General features: G+C 28.5%; 1 protein-coding gene across 2 annotated transcripts in view; it reads left to right on the top strand.

Moving 5' to 3' along the window:
* Positions 1 to 20468, top strand: part of LOC107457180 (protein jagged-1) — a 126274-nt gene that overhangs the window by 40320 nt on the left and 65486 nt on the right. The window contains exon 1 of one of the 2 annotated variants that reach the window (XM_043040208.2): positions 3523 to 3586. The exons of the other annotated variant lie outside the window; for it this stretch is intronic. Within the exon in view, the coding sequence (XP_042896142.1) occupies positions 3557 to 3586 (30 nt within the window). The 5' untranslated portion in view covers positions 3523 to 3556. Of the gene's footprint in view, positions 1 to 3522; positions 3587 to 20468 lie in introns of those variants that run through there. 2 annotated transcript variants of the gene reach the window in all.

Genomic DNA, 20468 nt, shown 5'->3' on the forward strand with positions numbered 1-20468 from the left:
ACGGACAGCAACAACGATTACATTGCCTCACGGTTATGAATCCATCCGATCGTACACAGTAAAATATTCCGGATTGAATTACGGTGCAAAGTATTGGCACCCTGTGTGCATCATCCGTAAAACCCATTTTACTATAAAATCTATATTTACCATAAAACTTTATTCCGTAATTTTTACATTAATGTTTACTGTAAAATCCCTGAATTATTGTAATTAAATGTATATTACTGTAAAAATTCCGGTTTATAATTTTTTTTTTTCGTAAAAGATTACGATTAAAAAATAATGGCACCCTGAGTGCCGGTACTTTTTATTGCAGTTTGATCCGAATTTTTTTGCAGTGTAGTATTGTCGTCTTATGCTTTTTTGTGCCGCGTTCCTTTTCTCAGAGACATTTTTGATCTCTTTACAATTTCTATACATTATTGTATCCGCTACCAATAAAGTAATTAATTTTTTGAAATATTCAACTTGAAATAATTTTCTGCAAATCAAACTCAGAATGCAAATATAGTTATAGTAGATTCAGATTTAGTAATGATTAACCTTGCATTTTTTTTTCTAACTATCCTTTAAAACAATCCCCTCTTTCCTTAAAGTTATAATTTTTTTTTTTTTTCATTTGTCTGAATAAAAACATGAAATTGACAAAATTCAAATATTTAAATACTTAAAGATTATTTGCAAAAAGTATTTTGAATTGAATGTATGATTTGTCTACTCTTAAATAATCATTCACATATATTTCTTGATTACATATTTATTGACTTATTAATGTTATTAATGTAGTAAATAAGCAAGCATAGGAAAATCACATGCAATAGAATTAAAATTCGTGACTTAATATAGGTCATTAAATCTACTTTAAAATATTGAGATTTTCTCTTTTCTGTTCGTTATACAAAATTATTAGCAATCACGTGTAAATTTTTTGAAATATTTATAACCAATAATGATAATTAAAAGTATTATGCATAGTTTTTTTCCTTCTTTTTTTCCTTCTCTAACTTAATTTATGAATACTTAAATAACTTTTATAACTGTTTGTTAGACTATTTAAATTGTAATAAAAAAAATCATCAAATATTTTCATAACTTTTTTCCTAAAAATCTTCCTTTAAACGTTCTGTGTTAAAATCATGTTAGCCAAAAAAATTTTTATAATTCGATTAGTATCTTTTTTCTTTTTTAAAAATACTTCAGTCCAAAAAGAAGTGTAATGATTTTAACAGTATAAATCTCAATATTTTAAAATAATTATAAACAAAAACACGTCTGATTTAGTCAAAAGTTTCATCAAAAAATAAAATTGTATTCACCTGTCATTCGATTACGCAAAATAATAAAATAAATAAATGATTAAAGTTCAAATTCACTTGATGCGGTTTTGAAATGTCTGATATTTATCATTTGATCTTTCTTCTTACCTTAATCCATTTCAACTTGTTTAATTAGACTTTTTCCCCTCCGAAATCACTTTTTCTTCCCTCCTGTCAACCAAATAAATTTCTCCGAGCATTGATGCTTGGCGGCATATTTGGCGCGTCTCGTCAAGCAATAGGTAAAGAAAAAGGTAGCTTGGGCGTCGGCCGACCCGGATATCGGTCCAGCTACCTGAGTGGGCTGCTATCCAAGGTTGTAATCTTATTTTTCCCTTCAATACACGTGAATCAGAAATTATTTCTCGTTCTCTCACAGGAGAAAGTAAAGAAATTATAGCCTATATAGAAAGTTTTACTATCCATTTGATTTATTTTTTATGCTGCAATAATTAGATTTTAATTTGTCGAGCACTATTGAATCAAATAATTATAGTTTCATTCAAATCGTTGGTTTTTATTTCATTAATTGATAAATAAAGCGTTTTTGTGTCGGAAAACAATGATACGTATCATTTGGAAACAAATACTACTTCTTTACTTTTATTATTTTTGACTCGCTATTGTTATCGACTTTTTTCTTCTTTTGTCCCTTTTTATTTTGTTATAATAATAATCCGTTTGATGTTATTTTTATAATTTCTGAGTTGTTTGAAAAAAGAAAGGTTTCTGAATATGCACTCACAAACACCAGCACTTAATTGAAATTTAAAAAAAAAATGCTAATAAATGTGTTAGGTTAATAAAGAGATGGTCTCTAATAAATAAACTGCTTGTCCAACTATGCTAGGACTTAATGTTGCATTTAGCTGTAAGAGAATTGAGGAAATAGGAGGCTTGTTTGCTATTAGTTCAGGCAGATTTAGGATTGCTACGTTGAGTTAGATTGCAGGATGAATGGTTGCTGAACACAGGTTATAATACTAATTGTAAATTTTTCGATTAATTTTCACGATTAATACTTCACATTTAAAATTAAACCCATCAGATCCTAGTTTTTAAATAATATTTATCAATTAAAAAGTAATAAATAATAATTGTTAAAAAATAATTAGTAATTAAATACTTTTTATTCATTAGCAAATTATTATTTTAATTATTATTTAATATGTTTATGATTAATTAATTAAATAATAATTTAGAAAATCGTAAAATAAATAATATTTGAATAAATAATGAATATAATTTTTTTTCACGAAATATCCCCATTATAACTTGATTCCAATTTCTTTAATCTATATTAGAACAGACAAATAACTTAGATATTTTAAAAGTTTTTTCAGAAAATTGCGTTTTTTTTCCATTTTGATGCTTTGCGCCATTTCCAAAATAACCGTGGAGTCTTCGAAAAACAGCTTTAAGAAAGTAGTTCTCAATAAATTTTGATCAAGAACCCGTAAAACAAAAGGAAAGCTTTAGTTTTAAACTAAATAAACTGTTTTACCGAAAAGTAATATTTGGGTTATAAAACGGAAAAATAGCTTAATTATTTTGAATTCAGCGACATTTTCCCGTTTTGCTGGAAATTAATAAACAACTGTTGAAAATTTTTATGAGGACATTGGGGTAACATTCACATATTAAAAAAAAATTAAATCATATCACAAATGCTTTCACTTTCAAAAAAATTGGGACTTTTTTCATATTAATGTTTTGCTCCATTTTCATTATTAGTATGGAGGCCACTGACTAAATATGTGTAAAACTAAACCTATGAATCATGTATAACCGCTACAAACACACTAGGTATAGTTTTTAGAAATAGAATATTATTCTTTAGAACTCGAACGACAGAGCATTAGAAAAACAACCTCAAAAACACTGCGTATTACAGACTGAAAAACAAAGTAAAGTTGCTAATTAGTTTTACTTTTCTTTCGATAGAAGTACCTGACATTTCGCAGTAAACCAATTATTCTCAGTGTCAATCAGAGAAAAATGTGTAACGATTTGTGAAAAGTGGAACGAATACTTTCCCTCAGGGTTTCGAAATCCCTAGGGTTAGAAAATGCATGCACCCTTGTTGACGCTAGTATGTGGTTTGCCATTAATTATACACCAATCACGGGTTCATGGTCAGAAGGGGGTGGAGCCGAGTGCTACTGTGCATTCCACAAAAATGATCATCATCTCACTCAGAAAGAAAAAAAAAAGTGAAAATAAAAAACCGGATATTTATGAGGAACCAGAGAAAACTTATTATAAAGGTATTTCGTTTATTTTCATTTAAAAATCAAGTTTGTTAAAAAGGTAAAAAATAAATAAAAATTACTCTAAGGAAAATTGTAATGAATTATTTTATTACCATTTTAATTTAGAAAGGCATCACTAAGATTACTCTCCAAAAAAAAGGGCATAAAAAAGCCTACAATAATTAAAATATCATCTATATTACTGTTAAACATTTCAAACCTAATCATACTTGAAACCATATATGTAGAAGATTAATATCTAATTCTCCTGCATGTTTTTTCGCATAATTATTTTTTTTATTCTTACATGGCTGCCAAAGCAACTGGATTTGTAAGTAGAAAATTGAATTTTGCCGAGTTCTCTTGGTCTTCTACTTTAACTGAAGGTTTTCCTAGTTTTTGTAAATTTTAAAAAAATTCCTGGAAACTGAAGAAGCTCCTAAATAAAAATCTCCATTTTTCTGGGCGTCGGGGAAAACAGAATTAGTTGACACCTAATTATTATAATTAATTTTTTTAACTTTAATTTCTTTTCTTTTTTTTAAATTTTAAATATCTATTTTCCTGACTGTATTTTTTATTATTTTTGCAAAATAACTTCAAATCATTTGAATTTTTGAAGAAAAAAAATTCTAAAACTTTATAAACTTTTTTTCTTTGAATATGTACAAGTCAAAAATTTTTTCACGTCAGCAAGTTTAAAATTAAACTCTCTTATAAATCACATCAACTGCTATTTTTTTTAAAAATATTTTCATCATATTGAAAAATTAAAACAAGTAGGAAATCACATTTATAACACGGCACAAAAATAGATATTGTAGTTACGTAGGACATTAAACGATGTTAAAATATCATTTTGGATGACATAAATGACAACCAAAAACTAAAAATCTATCTAAATCAACTAAATACTTGAAAATATACATTTTCATGGGAGAACTATGCACCATTGGTTCCCAAAGGAAAATACCTTTTTCTTCTTTGATGTGATAGTCCAAAGGTAAAAATTCCGAAAAATAGGTGATACTTTGTGATTGATAACAAAACACTGTGGGGTATCTCTTTAAATTTCAGTTCCATGTGTGACAGCGATTCTGCAAATCGGTTTATGTGGAATCCTCATCAATCAGCAGATTGAAATAAATAAGCTTGCAGTGCTCACAACCTTTTCATCAACATTTAGTAACAAAGAGAAGAAATGAAAGGGGTTGGGAAAGCTTCTAAGGGGTGGGGTGATAGGAAATAAAAGAGAACTCCTCAAGGCTGGGGGGTCTCAGCTACAATAATTTATCAAAATCTCACATGTTTCTCACAATACTTCTTGAAATTCAAGTGATAGATTTTTTTTGTCAAATTATCTTCACTCTTAACTATTTTATACTGGTTTTCGCTTTAATTTAAACATTAAACTGTTAAATATTACAGCTAAATTTTAAATTAAACTATCCGAAATTATTTTGGAAATTCGCACTTTATAAAATCATTTTTCCTCTTTTTTTATCCGATGTGTTACCTGTTTTGATTGAATGCAAAACTGAAACTAATTATTCATTTTCGTTTCAATGTGTTCTATTATAAAAATTGAAAATTTAATCAAGTTATTTTTAAAATTATGCAACATGATATTGGGATGTTAATAAAGAAAACAAACGCGCGAACTATAATTGTATGCCAAAAGTGATTATAATTTTATAAACTGTATGTCAAAAATGATAATATATTTGTAAATTTTGATTGTTTTACTATTTGTTCTTCACATTTTTTTTCCTCGACCATTTTTGACTATATGAACATTAATTGATATTTGATAGAAATATTACCTGAAATAAACAAAATCTTTTCTTCTATAAATTAACTTGATTGATTTGCCAATAAATATAGTTTATGATTAAAGTAAAATCGCACATATGCATGTAAAAAGTGACATTAGTATTCCTATTCAAATAAATTCTAACATTAGACATACATTTAATTTTACATGATGTTATGAAATTATTAGATCAAATTTAAAGTCGGCAGCTTCATTTGAAGTAATTTAACATTTAGAACGTATGTGACACTAATTACCATCATCAAAACCAATTAAGTAATATGCATAAAAATATAACAATAACTCCAATGAATCATCATTATTTCTTTCTAAAACAATTCCCTGTCAAAAAATACCGGGAACAAGTAAGCGTCCAGGCATTCGTAAGTAAAAGACATGTTATAAAGCCTGACAATAGATTTAAAATAAATCAATCGTTCCTCATGATTTGTCATCCTCATTTATTAAGAAGCTATTTCGCTACTTAAGAAAGCTCTTTTAATGGGGAATAATAACACTCTTCGTGGTGTTAAAGAGCTATGTGTCAGCCTATCATTTTACGTGTGATTTTTATTAAAAAGAAAAATCTCAATTTTTTCCAACCAATCATGCTATGTTGCGTGTCACTTTAGCATTTCTGAACGGTCGTTGCGACCTTTAATGACGTCAAATTAGGAGGCTTGCATCCCCATTTTCATGTCTCATCTTTATATACTTATTACTCCCTGGTAATTTGCTTAAGTAACTGGCACAGTTGTAATTGCAGCATGTCTATCAGGGAGAGATGGCAAATTCAGTTCGCGTGCATAGTATTTAATTACACTTGAATGGACAGCTGAAACTATTATGTCATAAAGAAATCTATTTAGAGATTATTATTAAGCCTGCAGTGATTTATGTCATTTATTAAATGAACAAGTTTAATGTCACTCTGGCATTGAACACATTGTAAATACATCTTAAATGGTTGCTATTATAATTACATTAGCGATCCTAATAGCCATGTAAATAGTTTCAATGGGCAATTTTTTAATAATATATTCATTCGTCATCTGTATGCTCTTGTTTTTATGGATTTTAAATTTGGATCGAATATTTGTTTATTTAATATCATACTGCACTACATTTAAATGATAATTGGTAGATTTTCAAGGTGTTTTTGCCATATTAAGAGGGTCTCAAACTAGAAAAAAGCTTTAATTTTTAAACTTTATACATTAAAATTCAAATATATAAATAAATAAAAATAATTAAATAAAACTGATAAATAAAATAAAATAAATAAATGAAAAAATGGAAAAAAAATAAATCTGGATTTTAAAAGACAAATATTTTAAGAAATATTTTAGAAGAAAAAATATTTTCAATTATGTGGAATTTTTTCATCTGAAGGAAATCATTAAAAATCATTTTCGAAGCCCTTTCTCCAAAGAAAATAAAAAAGCCATATTTCTCATTTTAGTCAAAATTATAATTTTAACTATAAATACCATCTTGCAGTAAAGTACTACTTGGGCTTTGATTAAAACCAATTCAATATTTCGTAACAATAATCTTGAAAGGATAAACTCTCGAAAAATGCAATATTTTTATTCTTTTTTTCAAAAAAATCAGTATTTATATTAATATCTAGGAGATATTAATTTATACAAATTTATGCATATATTAATAACTTCTTAAATGTTTTAAAATTTATTAAGCGTTTTTCAAAAATCTTCAATTTGGCGAGACTTTTCAACAGATTAAAATTGTCAGAATAAATAAATAGCTAAATAAGTTTCCAGTTTTGCAAAATTTTATGAGTCCAGATAGTGCAGCGTTGGAATAATTTTTCAGATATTAAAAAGCTAAGTTGCACTTCGGTTTTTGCATAGCTTTGTCGGCATATCGACAATTTAATTTCGACATTTTCTTATTAGATTGAACAAGCTAGGCAGAAATTTGCAAAATTTAATATAACAGCCATTCAAACTTAAAACCGCCATAAAAATAATAGATTATTCTCTAAATTATGTTATTACTACGCTTTCGAAAAAGAGACTTCAATTTCAACAGTGTTAAAATTGATCCAATAAAGTTGGAAAATTGATACAGTTCTTAATCATTGGATTTGTTTTTTAGATTTTTTCAACCCTAAGAATCTACATAAAAATAGAGATAAGTATATCTCGAAAACGGAACAATACACTTTAAGAATACCACAATCACATTGATTTAATTGTCTACTGTGCCAGGCGGAAACATTTTCTTTACCTTTCAATGGGATCAAACGAAACCGAAAGAGCGTTCAGGTGAATATCTATTTGCAAGATAATGCCATAAAGTTTAGACGTCTTTATGCTAGTGTAATAAATAACGCTGTGTTTCGGTAAAATTAAAGATCTTTCTATTTATTACTTGCATCAACCGCCGTGAAATTAATTGTTTATTATTTTTTTTGAAACAATTCCTTTGTGGGAATCTTTCCTATAACTTCTGTTCTCATTTAACTGTGAGAAGCTATTTATTTAAAGGAACTCTCGCGTCGAGATTTGCCATGCCTTTCTTGATTGTTTACTTTTTATTCTTCCTTTTTTTTTAAAAAAAAAAGAACAAAAGGAATAAATAAATAAATATGCCAAAATAAATAAATACATAAAAATAAACTTTTTATTACTTTTTTGGAGGAATATATCTATCTATCTATCTATCTATCTATCTATCTATATATATATCTATCTATCTATCTANTACATACATACATACATACATACATACATACATACATACATACATACATACATACAATCATGTATACATACATACATAAAAATTGCTGGTTTATTCTTTTTTTAAATCTCAAAACGTACCGAAACTAAATATTATACAGTAGTTATATGAGAGGAATGCTTAACAGTCAAGAAAAATACTATAAGAGGTTAAAAAAAATGAAATGAAATTACAAATTAAACTGAGATTTTTAGTTCAAGATATCTTCTTTAAAAAAAAATCTACTAATCTGAAAAAATCAAAAAATCTTCCTTCAAAATCTAAGTACTTTATTTGAGTATATGCTAGAAATCTATATATTTATAACTTTTAAAATTTGTTAATATAGTTTTAAACATTCAAAGAATTGCATTAAGTATTCTATTGAAAAATTGATAAAAGTGTAACAATATTTATTTTTCTTGCAAGTAAAAAAGTGCATAGAGATTGCTTCGTATAAGGGTTTTAACTCTTTTCAGAATTAAAGATTTTAGGCATTTTAGCACACTTTTGGACAGTTTCGAGCACTTCAATATATTTTTTGACAGTTTCGGTCCCTTCGGAAACTTTTAGGCACTTTAAAACAGAAAATTACATGCGTTAAGTTCAAAATTATTTCAGTACTTCCAAAGTCTCAATTTCAATAAAATATTGCTTTTTAAATTTTATTATATATTTACCTTTATCACTTCCTATTTTATTGTGTTGCATTTACTTTTATTTACTGAATTACTTCCAGTCTTTCAAGAGGTGTTAAAAAAATTCCTTTTTCATATAGCAATTGAATTACAGGTTTCATTTCTAGCGATCATACACATAATGAAGCGAACAATAATTCTTTAAATAAAAACTCCATTTTCTGCATATGCATCATGGTATATTTTTATATATTTGATCTTGCTGTAAAAAATATCCTTATCAAGTTTATTCCCTTAGTTTCATGTTTTAATCCCTCTTTCATTTTCCCTTTCCCCTTAGATGTGTCAGCATAAGTTTCTTAAAGGCGGCTATTTTTAAAAGTACTTCTTTTTTCCCTACGGATGTCTGGGATTTCTTACCGACACTTCTTTATAAAGTATTGCATTCCTTGAACTAAGATATGAATCGACCCTAGGAAGATTATGGAAAAAACTGTTACAAAATCCAGCTGTACAACCTGCACAGGCACAGTTTTTTTCCAGAATTCTTAACGAAATGTTTTCCCTGCAGTACATTATTATGCATTCCCTGTTGTTATTGCAGTCCCTGCATTACATTACATTGCAAGTTATCAAATCATTTTAACCAAATAAATAAATAAATAAATAAATAAATAAAATTAAATTTACTGAATTATAACAACAATATTCGTTAAACACAACAGCATAAATCTTTTTAATAAAAGTTTTATTTAAATATTTTTTTAAGCTAATATTCTTATTGTTACCGGCTGGACTACATGTAATTCGGGACTGTAGTCTGGATGCAAATTTTGCTCGTATTCTAATACATTTAAAAATAATTAAATATATAAAATTTAAAAAAATATATTGCATTGATTGTTATATTACATTGATTTAAGAAATAAAGAATACAATTTTTCAAAAATCGATTCACTGTTCAGCCATATTATTGTTATAATTCGGTGCAAATATCGTACAGCTTAAATAACGTGCAAATTTGAATCAAGCTTTCGATTAAAATGAACCGTAGTATCGTATTATCAAGTTTAAGAAGTGTGAAAATATGGTTTAATTTAATATCATATTAAGGCTGCTGTAAGTTAGAACGATGTTATAGTTATGCTTAGAAATTTCTAACACTGTAATTAAAAGCGTTTTAAAACGCAAGCTGGTATTTGAGATTTTTTAACTTTCAATTTTTTTAATTTTTAAATTTTTGAAGTTGCACTTCTTTCTTACATTTTCACAAAATATTAAATGAGTCGTACGTAAGGATTGGAAATATTTAGTGTTTTCATCAATTGTTTTTTGAAATTTGTCTATAAAAAAACTGTTAAAAGTAATAACATTTGTTTATCAATGTAAAATTTAAGAGCCTCTTGGTCGTAGTATTATTTTTCCTCGCGATCCATTTTTCATACAGTAACAAATATCTAATTTTAAATTATGCTCTTTAATAAGGTGTAAGCTTTTGCAGTTTGCATGTATGAAATTTTGGCATTTTTATCAGATAATTGGCTAAAATTTAAAAATGACTAAAAAAATATTGAATGGAAAGAGAAAGAAGTTTTAAAAATTGGGAATAAAATTTGAAAAATCAATCCGATGAAAATTTTGCTTTATAACTGTCGTTGAACAGTCAACCAAGTTTTGGATTTCCAACTATCAAAGTTCTACTCCGTAGCTTTGTAATTTTGAACCCAGTCCAGAAGACAAGGGAACTCCTGGATAAAGTTTCGGGAGAAATTTGCCTTCATGGCGGACATTTTGATGGAACTAACATGAATTTGCGTTACACGGGAAGGAAAACCACAAAATCCTCCCACGGTTAGCCTGGCTGCAAGAAAGACTCGAAACTCGTGATCTGTCTACCACTGAGGATATTTTACATCAGCACAGTGTTCGGTGCGAGCCGAGTGCAGAATTCGTATCGATCAGCCATCGCTGAAAATCGAACGCAGCAGGTCTCTCCATTAAGATATATATATATATGCACGTTTTATGTTTACAATGATAACGAAATAAAATATGATAAAATAAATAAGAGAAAAAATGAACAAAAAAAACAGTGTAAGTAAATTCTTTTTGGTAATTTTATTTTCTCAATTATTATTCTATGTAATTACACAAAGAAAAATTCCAAGTTTCTTGTCTTTTCATCATTAAAACACTTAAAATGTGTCAGTAAATAATTCAAACACCGTTAAAAATGCGCCACCAAAAAGAAAAAAAAAACAAGACAAATTTAATGCCTCTTATATCATTTTAAAAAAAAGAATTGAAAAAAAAGAGAGAATTATTTTAAATTTCGCGCAAAAAAAAAAAAAAAAAAAAAAAAAAAAAAAAAAAAAAACAATCCAGTATATTTAGATTTCATATTTATGATTGCCGGTAATAATAAAAGCAAATTAAAAAAAATACAGTGTCAGCAAATTTTTGTTAATTTCACTTCCCTTATTTTTATTCGATGCAAATAGAAAAAAGGAAATTCCAAGCTTCTTATTCTTTCATTATTAAAACACTAAAAAGAATCAGTAAAAAAATTCAAACACCATTAAATATGTGACACAAAAAAGGAAAAAAAAAATCTGATATTTTACCTGTTATATCATCTTAAAGAAATTAGGGAAAAAAAAGAAGAGAAAAAAAAAGACTTCTTCAAACATTCTTTTATTTGTACAACCTATGAAACAATTGATTCGTCTTTCTCTCCGGGTTCATTATTTCCAGTGAAAAGCTTGTAATAGAAAATTATATCAGTGATGTTGAAAATTCTATATGCTCCCCACTGTTCTTATCAAAAAGAAGTCGATGGAACGAAATTACCCCCAGAGGTTGGCTCGAACCTCTATCTTGACCTCCTCCCTCGTTGCTCCGATCATTAAGCGTCTATACTTAAGCTAGTTTATGCGGACGCCCGTGCGAAATTTACATCCCCATCTTTCCTCCTACTATTTCCTTCCAGAATAAATAACATATCTTCAGGCTATTACTTTTTGGAAGGAAGAATCTTCTTCACGGCTATTATTACTTGATAATTCTAAAGACTATTTTTAGTCCGCCATCACCATTTCGGAATTCTTTGATTAAAAAAAAAAATAATAAGGATCCAACTCTTTTGAGAATTTCAGGGAATCAATTTGAGATTTTTTTTCTCTTATTTAAAAAAAGTAATGTGGTATCATTAATGTTGTATTAAGGATTAAATATTTATAAAATACGTGTTTTTGAAATCACTTTCTAATTTATTTTTATTTGTGGGGAAACTGTATAATGCAGTGGGGTTTATACTTTATTTTTTACAAATATGTTATTACCTAAATATACCTCATCGCAATTAGTCTGGTTGGAAATAAATATTTTACAATTTTTAAAAGAAAATTCAGTAGTATTAGTAATGGGTTTTTAATATAGAGTAAAAAATATTTCAGCAAAATCTGTCTGGTAAAGCAAATAAGACAAAAAAGAAAGAAAAAAAACAGTATTTAAATAAGTCGCATCAATATATTTTTGTTTGTTATAATGCTTTCGGAAATTGAATTTTGTATGTTATGATCTGACATTATAGGGGTAATAATGAGTATACAAATTTGTCAGAATGCTATATTAAATGTTTTACTTATAAAGTATTTTTTAAACAGTTTTTGTTTTTTCATAATGATCGTTTTAAGAAAGGTTGTTTTTGTTCTGATTAGCCTTATTACATGGCTAGTGGGGACAAACTTGATAAATTGTTAATTAATCACATATTACATCTCAGAAAGGTATATCTCAAGTTAAAACGAAATTAATTTCAAATTAAGCCTCATTAGAGAGTAAATAGTAGGGAGAAAAAAAAGTTTTATAGAGAATAAACTGGAGAACCTTGGCTAAGGGAAGAATGTCTTGGCATAGACTTGTTGAGAAGGCCAAGGCCCATCATTGGATGTCGTGCCAATGAGAAGAAGAAGAGAGCAAATATTGGCATATGTATATTATTTATATTTGTGATGCAGAATTTCATGATACTAAGAAAGACATTTTAAACTCAGAGGTTTTCTGAAACAAATTAATTCAAATGATGATCTGTGATTTTCTGAAAGTGATATCCTTATGTTCCACTATTATTATCACGGTAGCGCAAAGTTTTACAATGAAGTAACAGTAAGAAAATTTTAAAAAAATGTGACTCTTTACTAGTTAGTCTATTCTTCGATTTATTAATTAGAGTTTTGTCCATTGCTGCTGTTAGTTATTAATTCCAAAATGAATTTGTTGATTCTGTTATTTATTTTAAACAGGCGAGTAGATTTGTCTAATACTTTCTGCAAACATTTATGTATGGGGAAAGCAACTTTCTGCAAACATTTATGTATGTACATGACTTTAAATGCAATTTTCGTCTCCTCTTTCTTATTTTTCGCTTGGAACAGTAAAAATAATGAACAAAGAAATTTATTTTGCATGCATTTGTATATATATGTTCAAATTCTAGAAACTTCTATTGTTTCACTCCCATCAGCCATGAAATTTTCTTTAACAAACGTGTATATCAAAACATAATCACAAAAAGTTCCTTCAAAAGAAGACTTCCAAAACCATATTGCTTATATTTCTGTAACATGTATTGAAAGATGAAAAGACAAGTTTCAATTTCGGCAAGTCTTATTATTATTGTAAATATTAATGTAGTTATTATGCTATTATCACTTTTACAAATTCAAGAGAAGACATGTAAAAATAAAAATATTACTGCTTTTTACGTAAGCTGCCTTCTTTCTGTTTCTTAAATTAAATATATTTTTCATAACAATTAGTAGACTTTTAAAAAGAATTCTGATTTAATCATTTGTAGGGCTATTTGTTTCTAGTAATTTTATGTTAAAATATTTTAGGGCTTGAAATTGATTTCTATGAAGAAATTCATTAAGGTTATTATCTAAAATTATTTTAATTTTTCAAATCCTTTTTTCCGGTGGGAAGATATGGGTAAAGTTTTAAAATTTTACCTATAATAAAGAATCGGCCACAAACTTGAACTTCTGTGCTTATAACTAACCGAATTTATAAATAAATTCTGCATATCTAACTGCAAATAAATTCGTATGAGAAATGATTAAATGAACGAACGCAGGAACAACAGGAGAAAAGGGGGTCGTACAAATCTTAGGGACTAAAATAGTTTTTCATCGTCATCTAAAATTTAATGAAGCTTAAAAAGTTAAAATTAGCTTTAAAGCTTTAAAAGTTTTTTTTAAAAAAAAGAAAAAAAGAAGAAGAAAAAAAGAAAGAAAACAGGTAACTCCATTTATAAAAATGGATGGAAAAAATCTAATCATTATTGATACTGATTCTATCTGTATTCTCCATTATAATTACGAAGGTTGATTAAAGAATTAAGGCTATTGGCGCAGCAAACTATAAAAAATCATAATTCTATTTTAGAAAAAGTAATATCAGTATCTATAAACTACTACCACTTTCATTTTTCCAATTAGACACTCGTAAACGCAATGTCTGTGTCTGCAGAAACAGCTACCTGTTTCAATAGAGCCAAACCCACAACAAATCTACTACACAAAAAAAAGCAGACGCCCATTACTAGTCTTGACCCTCAGTAGTAGGACCACACGTGCTCGGGGGGTGCTGAGGAATGCGGACACCCTGCCTTACGCCCCCCTACAGTAGCCTCCGTCGGCCCACATCCGGGGCCCAAGGCACTGATGAGCACCATCTTGACAAGGTAATCCGCACGCCACATCATTATCTGGGTCTTTGATGAAGAGCTGTGGACATTTACTCAATTCGTTCACTTGCTCCTCCCACTCCACTTTTTTGTATATTGACTGGTAAGGAAAAAAAAATCAGGGAAATTTGTATTTGATGTTAAAAAAGAAGCATTCCGGATATGTATTAATTGTGAGAGTAATTAATGGGAAAAAATAATTGTTGTTGTGCTATTCATTTTTAAAGTGTTTGGTAACTAATATCATAATAGTTATAGCACAGTTTTTTGAGGATCAGTGCCTAAAGAAAAAAAGAAGAAAAAAGCCACAATTAAAGTATCTTACACTCGAAGCAAAGAAATGATTTTTGCCGTGAAGAATTATCAGGCCTTTAGAACCCACACACAACTTGAATACCATTAAAAGTCCATTTGACTTAGAAATTGCCAATTTGGTGGCATTTTTTCACTTAGATGAAAATTATCAAAATCACTGCCCTATTCTCAGTTCTTGCAAATTTCATGAGCCCAGATAATGCAGCATTAGTGTAAGTTTTTAAAAATTAAAACATTAGACCATAATGCTTTTTATTTTTACAAAATTGCGGCTTTTCTCCCCATTGCGTCGTTTTTAAAATAAGCATGAACAGTGTTGGCTTTAGAAAGGGTGAACAACAGTCATGGATACAACAGTCAAGGTTTAGATAGGAACAACAACAGCTGACTTAACGGTCACGAATAACTGTTGCAAACTTACGGCAGTTATGACAAACTTACGGCATAATATGCGCAAAAAAGCATAATTTCAATCTTGGTCATAGTCCCCACCAGTAATGTTTTCGGTGAATGGGCTGGCATCCAGTTATCGGATCCAATGGACATTTTATCCCTACATCTTCTGACGTCATTACTTCGGTTATTCAATTTAGAACCACAGCAATGGCACCATGAGCCGTGGTAGCTCAGGGGATAAAGCGTTAGCTTTCCAATGAGGTGAACCTGGTTCGAATCCCGGTGATGTCTGGTTGATACGAATCCACATCCGGCTTTGACGTGAAATATCCTCAGTGGCAGACGGATCATGGGTTAGAGTCCCTTTGCCTTCAGGCTAAACGTGGGAGGCTCTCGTGGTCGGTAGACGGAAAAAAAGGTCCCGGAAAAAAAGGTACGGAAAAAAAGGTCCCGGTAAAAAAGGTCCCTGGAAAAAAAGGTACGGAAAAAAGGGTCCCTGGAAAAAAAGGTCCCGGAAAAAAAGGTCCCGGTAAAAAAGGTACCTTCATAGGGAAAATCTGTTGGGATATTTCCCCTCTCGCTTTCTGGGCAGCATGAATGCTTCTCGCTGTTTCAATGAATATTCTTTTTATCTGTAATAATTCAGATTAGATCATTGAGGTAAGGAGAAGGGTAAGGGTGGGCTGGTTGTATTACGCTTTTTTTTTTAAAATTTTATTTCATTTATTTATTCTTCTTTGATTATTTTTTAAAGCGGGAAGATACTATTTAAATTTTTCAATAATGTTTTACTTTTTTTTTGTAATTTTTTTAAGTGAAAAATGTGTTATTTTCTATTTTAAATTATATTTTGTGAAGAAGTTGCTAATGTGAGGCTTAAAGTAGCCAATCGGGGAAGTTGGGAGGATTTATGTGTTGGATGTTTATTCGTGATTGGAGGTGAAAGTATTGGTCCTTTTTAATTAGTTGAAAACGCGCGACACGAAAAAAAAAAATATGCACGGAACAGCAGCTTCAATCTAATCTTCTCATTTCAAATATTTTCCCCTACAGAATTTTCCCTACACAGGTACCTTTTTTACCGGGACCTTTTTTTTCCGGGACCTTTTTTTCCGTACCTTTTTTTCCGGTACCTTTTTTCCTTGAACCCTCGTGGTCTTCCTCTCCATCTAACGAGCGTAAATGTGGGTAAGTTACCTCAAAAAGTCCTCCCCGAAAGCAAAATTTCTCCCAATACTTGATCCAGAATTAATGTAAAATCATGAGTGGTTATCCTTTCCCCTGGATAATTTATTTGAACATGTTAGAGAATTTGTCTATCTATCCTCCATTTAAAAACATATAAATACTCTTTCGTTTGAAAAAATTAATATTTTTTTCAAAATATCTTCCTCTATCTCTGTTTAAAATTTTTTTCAATGCTAGAACGACTAAATGAAAAGTGATTGTTTGTGTATTTCATTGTTTAATCAATATTTCATAACCTTTTAAATATTCAGATTAGTTTTTTAAAGTTTTTGAATATTTTTTTTAAAACTTTAATTGAAATATCTGCATCTTAAATAATAAATTAACCAAATATTTTTTAGAAGAAACTATGATATAGCGAGTTTCTAATCAAGTTTAAATCATGTTCCACGTTAAAAACTTTCCTACTTTGATGCCTATATTCTTTCTTTAATTTTTTATTTTTTTATTTTATCAAGTATCTTTCAAAATACAAGTAGTAGCTTATACATATGCAAGATTAGAGTCAATATAATGATAAATCAACTTTTCATGTAGCATAGGAAGCGTTTTTGATGAAAAACTGATTTTTCGGCAATATAATGCTCTCGAGTATTCTGTTGCTAACTAGAAAGAATACTAGGAATTCGTAAACTATGTATTTACCTATACTGTCATAATGAACAATCTGATGTAAAAACGTCAGCTTTTTAAAAAAGTGTGGTTTATTAATATATATTGTACCGATTCCTTATATATTTATTAAACAGGAAACAATTTTTGAAATTTTACTAGATATTCTTTAAAAACGAGTTTTACGCGAATTAAAATTCCTTAAAAAATGTGTTTTTTTCATTTAGTTACATTTCTTTATTTTTATTTATTTATTTTTATTTATTCCTATTATACCACTAACTTTATTTCGTACTTGAAAACTTAATAAAGTTCTTCAACTATTCTCACTCTTTAACTTTTTTTAGTTACTATTATTATTATTTTTATACAGAAAAAGGAAGAGATTTTATGTATTTTTGTTTGGGTTATTTACTACCTCAAAACTGTTGAAAGGATTTTTTTCATGGTAGTAATACTAGTATAGCAATAAAAAATCAGAATAAGAATTTTTAAGGAAAATTTTTAGTTTCATGAGATTTTTATTTATTTATATAAATAGAATTTATCACTCATATTTAAATTATGTACGCTTTCCCTTCATTTTTTATTTTTAAAACTATAACTTCAAGGATTAAATATAAAAGTAATCAAGAGTTAAACTATAAATATAATAAATTGCATTCAGAGCAATTTGTTGAAAATTATTTCGTAACATAAAAAATATGTATGTATATATTTAATACATGTGTTAATTAGAAGGTAGAAATTCTTGAGCAATTTCTATAAACACAAACAACTGTTTATTTATTTATTTTTTTTATCTTTCGTCTATACCTGAAGTGGCATGTTTCTTAAAAAAGGTTTCTTGAAATTGTTCAGTATTCATTTCTCAAAATGTCCTATTTTCTATTCAAAATGCAAACATATTTTTTAAAAAAAATGTTTATAAAGATAAAATTTTTCGTTACAATTATAAAAAAAAATATTGTTTCATTCTCAGAATAATCGGTTTAATGTTAAAAAAATAATAATTTCAGTGTCTTTGGAATGTAACACGATTCAGAATTAATGTGCAAAATTGAGCTATTTATTTGCTCAAGTTTCACCAAAATATGTGCAATCAAGGAAAAAAAAGGAATGGTAATATGGTACAAACTGGCATAGTATTCAGGTTAAGTGAAAATTGAGTGATGCTATGGTTCAACACGATCCAAACTTTTTACTAGTGTAGATAGATAATTACAGTTACTCCCTTTAAGGCTACACGGTACCCTTTTTTAAAAAAAATTTTTAAGGCCAGTAATATTAAAAGTAATAATAGATTTTCATTTGTATTATATTATTAAACTGATTTTCAAAAAGAAAAGGGAAATCGACAAACCATAATTTAAAAAATTTAAAATTTTTTAAAAAATTCAAGATTTTTTTAAATTTTTATAACTTTTTTAATTTTCAAAATTTTTCAGTTATTTTAAATAATATAAATATCTTAGATTATTAGGAACAAAAGTTAGTATGGATTTGATGCTCTGATACTTAGTTGAATCTTAATTATTTTTATCGTTACTAAACACGTGGAAAACCCGAAAATTCTAAAAACTCCAACTTCAAATTTTTATTAAAAAAAATGTATACATCTCACACTGAAATCCATACTAACTTTTGGTCTGTATATACATAAAAGTTTCTACAAAAAATTTCAAGGCTTTATCTTTAAAGGGAAAAAAGCCTTAGGGAATCGAAAACAGTGGCATCAACAAAAAAGAAAGTCTGAGAAAATGACATTTAAAGTAAAGAGAACCATAAAACCAAAACTAAAAATGCTTGTACAGTCCTACTTTCTTAATATATTATAAACAAACTTATTGCTGGTCCAAAAACACTAATTTACTTGAATATTAATAGTATTATATTTTTTCACATTTAAAATTTATATGTAACCTGTATCGGCTAAAATACACGTAACATTGGTTTAGACAAACAAAGCAATAGGATTAAAGAAATAGCTAGCATAATTATATAAATATTCAGTCAATCAAGTATAACAAATATTCTGTTACGAATGTATTTATAAATTAAAAAATATTAGTCTTAAAAAAGACTTTTTATAAATAAAAATTTAGTAAAAACACAACTTTAGAACGCATCCATCAAACACCGAACATAAATAAACAACAATGCTTCTAGAAGTGAAAGTGAAATTTGATAACTTTTGGAGAAAGTGAAAATTAATAATCATCGAAATAAAATAAGTCTTTTTTTGAAAAAAAAAGTTTTAAAATTAGATTTAAAAGAAAACGAAACTAACCACGCCCCCTCGCTTGTCAAATTGTGAGTCTGACACAACTCGGAAAAATCCTAATATCTCTAAAACTAATTAGATCTCAGATGCAAAATTTTTCAACTTGCTTCCCAACCACATTAGCCACCCAAAAATGCAAAAATATTTTTTTGCATATTTTTGCGAATTTTAGGGTACTGTGTAGCCTTAAGGCAAAACCACGATAATTTACTTTAAATATAAATTATGGCTGAGCCTTTTACAGGTATAACCAGCACACCAATATTTCTTTTCTGCTAAGAAAGAAGTAGCAGTTCATCTTTCTTTGCAGTGTTAAATTCCTTATTAATATCTGAGAAAAAAATTAAATGTGCAAAAATGTATTTTCGTGATATTCGGGTGAAGTCAGTCGGTTTTGTCTCTTGAAACATACCCGCTACAGTTTAATTTCAATTATTTGCTTGAAACAAGGCATAATTGCTTCCTCGTATGATAAAAATCAGTAGCAAACAATACAGAAGCTCGAGAAAAAAAAAGAACAGTTAGCGTTTCTCTTCTTATCCATCTCATCTTTAACCAATTAAGAAACGATTACGGAAGAATCTCGCGAATGCAAAATTGGAAAAATAACACACAACGAATCCATAACAGCGTCGCGAAAAATTCTCTCGCTCTTCGTGACGAATCACTGCCAAGAATGATGCACGAGACGGGGGAGGATGCTCAAGATTGACTCTCGAGTCTCTTTTCTAAAAATAGATTGATGCCCCCGAGATGAGGTTGAGTGCAGGGATGCTTAAGAGTTTTCCCACGGTGTTGGATGACAGGGAAGAGATGTCGTTCTCTATTTCCTTTTTCATGTTCTTTCGGACTTCTCTCGTTCGAAACGTCTTTCCGGTTCGGGATTTCTTTTTTTATTTATTTATTTTATTTATTTTTTTGTCTCTAGATCCGAAAACAGCGAGAATTGTTACGAGACATGTTGAAACAAGAAAGAAATGAAACGTATGCGGAAGAAATTATTTTTCGCATCTTTAATTGAGAAACTTGTTGCTGTCTAACTGAACTTTAAAGTCGTACTTAATTATAAGGTCGTAGTTAATTCGTAGTCGTAG

The sequence above is a fragment of the Parasteatoda tepidariorum genome, chromosome 6 (genome assembly GCF_043381705.1).
Source record: "Parasteatoda tepidariorum isolate YZ-2023 chromosome 6, CAS_Ptep_4.0, whole genome shotgun sequence".
NCBI classification, from domain to species: Eukaryota; Metazoa; Arthropoda; class Arachnida; order Araneae; family Theridiidae; genus Parasteatoda; species Parasteatoda tepidariorum.